The sequence below is a fragment of the Argiope bruennichi genome, chromosome 3 (genome assembly GCF_947563725.1).
Source record: "Argiope bruennichi chromosome 3, qqArgBrue1.1, whole genome shotgun sequence".
In the NCBI taxonomy this organism is placed as follows: Eukaryota; Metazoa; Arthropoda; class Arachnida; order Araneae; family Araneidae; genus Argiope; species Argiope bruennichi.
In genome coordinates, this window is record NC_079153.1 from 19,014,683 (window position 1) to 19,019,572 (window position 4,890).

General features: G+C 37.0%; 1 protein-coding gene across 1 annotated transcript; it reads right to left on the bottom strand.

The window, feature by feature from the left end:
- Positions 1-3,660: 3,660 nt before the first annotated feature.
- Positions 3,661-4,200, bottom strand: LOC129962766 (uncharacterized). Its single transcript, XM_056076762.1, has one exon. It carries the CDS (start codon positions 4,198-4,200, stop codon positions 3,661-3,663), a length of 540 nt encoding a protein of 179 aa, XP_055932737.1.
- Between the last annotated feature and the right edge of the window lie 690 nt (positions 4,201-4,890).

The window sequence follows — 4,890 nt, forward strand, 5'->3', positions numbered from 1 at the left end:
ATTCGGAAGAAGTATATAGTAAATTTCTTAGGAGTATTCGAGTAGTATTACTTAAGAGTATTCAAAGGAGCATTCATTAGGAATATTCCAAGCAATTTTTGGGGAAGCTCTTGCCAATTAGCTTTCAAATTTACTCCATAATTTGTACTTTCAAATATTCAAGTAAGAATTTATAATAAATAAGTGCTTTTCTGATGTTCTAATAAATGTTTTTACTTTTAAAATTAGATCCTTTGTCATTTGAAATATTTTTGTTATTTTTTTATTTCTTTCCGTTGTTTGAAAGAAGTCAAAATTTTTTTTTATTTAACTTACTTAGTAATCAAGTAGATTTTTTTGTTTGATTTGGATTTATTTTGATTCCATTCTCCATATTTTAGTTCATATCCTTATACATCTAATGAGTTGCCCCGAGGGACACCTCAAAAAAAAAGGATGAAAAGCTTTAGGGCATGGTGGTTGACAATACGCAGCGATGATGGGATCTGCCTCCTACTGGAGGTATTGTAAAGTGGGTGTTGATGCTATTCCAACACGAACAATCTCTAAATTATAGCTTTATTGCTTTGTTGGAAATTCTTTGCTTACATACTGATGTTGTTGTCTCCATCTGGTTACAGCTGCAAATCTTGAATTTCTAATTAGTGGCAGGTTCAGTGATTATGACTTCATTAATAGGGGAACGTTTTTTTAAGAAGATTATTTAATAGCTACCTGATTATATGTTACATGATTAAGAATATATTTACAAATTAGAAGAGAATACAGAAACGCGTTCTTTAGTTGCCGCCAAAACGAGAGGAGGTCAACAAGCCCCTGGTGGCGAGAAGGGAAAGTTCTTTACTATTAAAACTGGTTCCAGTGATGTCCTTGTTTCCGACACTCTCCCACCTTTGAGTTTCGTATAGGAATTCAGAAACTCATACAAATGAGTCCAGGAGAACCTGAGCTTCAAAATCCGGCCATAACGGGATCTTCTTGCTTGGTTCACATCTGGAACAGCATGAGAGTCACTAGATGTAGGTGTACCATCAGGAATCATCATTGTGGATGGAGAATCACTCTTTAGGAAACATGGGATAACAGAGTTTTCACTTTGGCTGACCTCAAGAGGAAAATGTCTCTGGATTGGACGTAGGAAAGACCCAGATTTGGTCTGGACTTCCACGAGACGAACTTTCTTGTCTTTTCCAATATATAATTTGATGACTCTTCCCAAAGGCCAATTTATTCGCTTGACGTTACAATCACCGATGAGAACAATATCTCATTCTATAATTTTAGATTCATTACGAATTTTTGAAAATTCTGTAAGAAGTCTAAGATATTCAAATCTGAAATGTTTTCTGAGATCTTGACACAATTTTTGCCTGTAGAAGAATCTTTTATTCGTTCTCTTAGCATGTATTTGATCTATATCTTAAGAACTCCTATTTCTTTTACATCTTGCAAAAACATAGCAGGTGTTAATGCTACAAGGTCTTCATTGTCTTCACTTAAATATGTCAAAGGTCTTACATTTATAATGCCATCAGCATCACATAGTACAGTGTACAATTCTTCAAACTGTAAGGAGGCCTTTCCAAGAATTTTTCTTAAGATAGATTTCAACATCCCTATAAGCCTTTCCCAAAATCCGCTCCACCATGAGGCTTATAGGGGGTTGAATTTCCATAGCTGGTCTTCCTCTTCTAGAAATAAACCTTCGTAAAGCTAGAATAAAACTATCTGTTGATAAACTAGTTACCAGCTCGATATGGACTGCACGATAAACTGCGCATGTAAAAAGTACAGCCCAACATTTGGTTTTGTTTTTCAAATATAGTGGTCCGCACAAGTCAACTCCTACTACTTCAAAAACATAAGCATCTCTGACGCGATCTTCAGGTAGTAGAGCACTTTCTACTTCTAATGGCCGAGATGAAAAACGTTGGCATATTACACAAGTCGTTATTACTTGACGTATTGTCTTCCTGCTTTTTAAGATCCAATAATTCTCTCTTAACCTCGACATCAAAATCTGTATCCCAGCATGACTAAGTTCAACATGCTTTTCAAAAATAAGTTTTCCGATAACATCATGCTTTGAAGGCAGCAAAATTGGAAATCTAAATGTCGGTAGATCACTTCTTTGAGAAATTTTGGTCTTTACTCTTAACAAACCATCTGAATCCAGGAATGTCTGTAAGTTCAGTTTTTCGTTCCCCAAAAAACATTGACTTTGAACTTTTTTTAAGATGATCTTTTCTGAAGCCTCTACTTCCTCAAAATCTTGAGTGCCGCAATTTCTTTCTTTTTTCTGGGTTTTAGCATTTTTATAAAAACGTCGTGATTCTGGTCATTTTTCGGAAAGAAGATACCTTAGAAAAATACTCTAATTGCTTTGTCGTGGTGTTAGTGACAGACACAAAAGATTTTCCTTTTTCGGAGTTTACAACGTCGAAATCTGGCATAGTTTCCGAAACAATCCAATCTTCTATAGGCATTCGCAGCCAATTTGGACCCTTCCACCAAAGAAATTTCACAAGTTCCTCTGCATTGGAACCTCGTAATAGAAGGTCAGATGGGTTTAATGTTCCACTTATGTGCCTCCAGTCTTCAGGATTAGTGAGTTTACGGATTTCCAGTACCCTGTTGTAAACGAACGTGGCCCAGTTCTCATTTCTTTTGATCCAATATAAAGCATTCATGGCGTCAGACCAGTAGAAGATTGGTATGTTTTCAAGTCCAAGTTCGGAAATAGCTGCTTTTGCCAATCTAGCTCCAATAGTGCAGGACAAAAGTTCTAGGCGTGGAATAGAGATCTTTTTCAAAGGAGCAACTCTATTTCTAGCTTGTATAACTGGCACGATGTGCTATCAGCAGATTCAGCTCTCAAGAGAATACATGTAGCGTAGGAACTCTGACTTGCGTCACAGAAAACATGGATGGAAAATTTGGAATCTTCTAAAAAGTCCTCACATACACATCTTGGTATTTCAAGAGCATTCAATTTCGGTAACTTCATCTTCCAGCGTTCGAATCTTTCAGTTATCAGCAGAAGGAGTTCAGCATCCCAAGACAGCCCCAATTTCCAGCATTCCTGCAACAAAGATTTGGGCTCTAGAGTCACTGGACAAGTAAATCCTATCGGATCAAAGATTCGATGAACGGTTGACAGGATTTTTCTTTTTGTAATAGGTCCTTTATCTTCTTTCATCAAACTTTTCAAATCTAGAGATATAGTCTCCTTTGGCAAATTCCACAGAAGTCCAAGAACTGGAACCTTTCGGTTTTCTTGGCTTTCTTCAGTTTTGTCTTCAGTAGGAGAATGCTCCCACTCTCGAAGTTCAAACTTGGCAGTAGATAATAGTGCTTGCGATTCCGAAATAAATCTAGCGAGCTCTTCTTTTCTGTTGATGCTGAAAACACAATTATCAACGTAGAAGGACCTCATAAGTTGCTGAGCTGTTTCCTTGAGATGATCTGGAGCTGTTTTTAAATGAAGTTCTAATGTAGCTCCCAGAAGGAAAAGACTGGAGGAGATTCCGAACGCAACTCTTTTATGCTGCAGGATCTTGACATTTCATTCTTTTCCTCTATCCTTCCGTAAAAATCTGAGATATGGTCTATCTCGTTCTTGTAATCCAATTTGCAGAAAGGCCTTCTTGATGTCAGATATCATCCATATTTTCTAACACGAAAGCGATTTATGAGAGATGGAATGAGTTCTACAAGATTTGGTCCCTTTTCGAGGCAGTCATTAATAGAATGTGTATTCTTTTCTTTAGCTGAACCATCAAAAACGGATCGAACTTTGGTCGTCGAATTCTCCTTGAAGACAGGATGGTGAGGTAAGAAATGCTGTCCTTCTTTGATTTCTTGCATAGGATCAACTTCTTCAATAATACCCTCACTCTGCCAATACTGAAAAACATCATCATAATCGACCAGCCTTTTGGCACGTTCTAAGGCTTTAATACAACTGTTAAGTCTTCGTTCAGCTATCTTTCTGCCATCAGGAAGAGACGGATGATCATGTATCCACGGTAGACTGACAATGTAGCGCCCCTCGTTATCTCGTGTTACACTGCTTTCAAAATGTTCCTTAGTCGCTTCTTCTAGTTCTTTTCTACTTTGAGTTTCCGCAGGGTCATTGATATTCAAAGTATCAAGCCTCCAAAGATCGGATATATTTACGTTGTTGACAAGTAGCGACATTAGCGTGATGGAACTATCGTTTTTTTAAAATTCCGGATCGTCCAATAACTCTCCACCCTAACTTGGTGTTCATCGCAATTAGATCAGGCGAAAGGTTTTTAATTTCCCCTGTAAACAAGCTGCTGTATCTGCCCCTAATAATATGTGAATCTCCTTGGGATCGTTTTCATACAAACAAAGATTTTCATCTAAGCAAATATTACTAATAAATATACCCAATTGTTTTACTTCTTCGATATTTTTAGGATCTTATTTGGGAAGAGAAGTGCAAATTTTATTCTGGTCCATTACTTCTACAATACAAGAGAAATTATTTTCTGTATTACGCAGTTTAATGGAATACTTCTTGTGCTTTTCCCGCCTTTTCAGCCCTCCGAAATGTTCATGACTCACCGTTTGTTCCCCAAGACACTTCAATTTCATAACATACACTATGTATTTGCTGACATACGACCTCTGGCTCCCGAGGTCAATGATTGATCTAACATAGTGTTTTAAATCATTATTTTCGACGCTAACTATTAAAGTCTGCAGATAAACCTCCCTGGAACATAAATTACTCGCCAATGCGGAGTTTTCATTTAAAAGATTATTCTCATCCTTACTTTCATTCAAATGAGTATTATTTTTCGGAGCAGAATTATCTTGATTGCATAATATGGATAAATGTTTTTTACCACAGAGAGTACA

What these genes read in the sequence shown, in the direction of transcription:
- LOC129962766 (XM_056076762.1), bottom strand. Translation starts at nt 4,200, where the DNA reads ATGTCGCTACTTGTCAACAACGTAAATATATCCGATCTTTGGAGGCTT.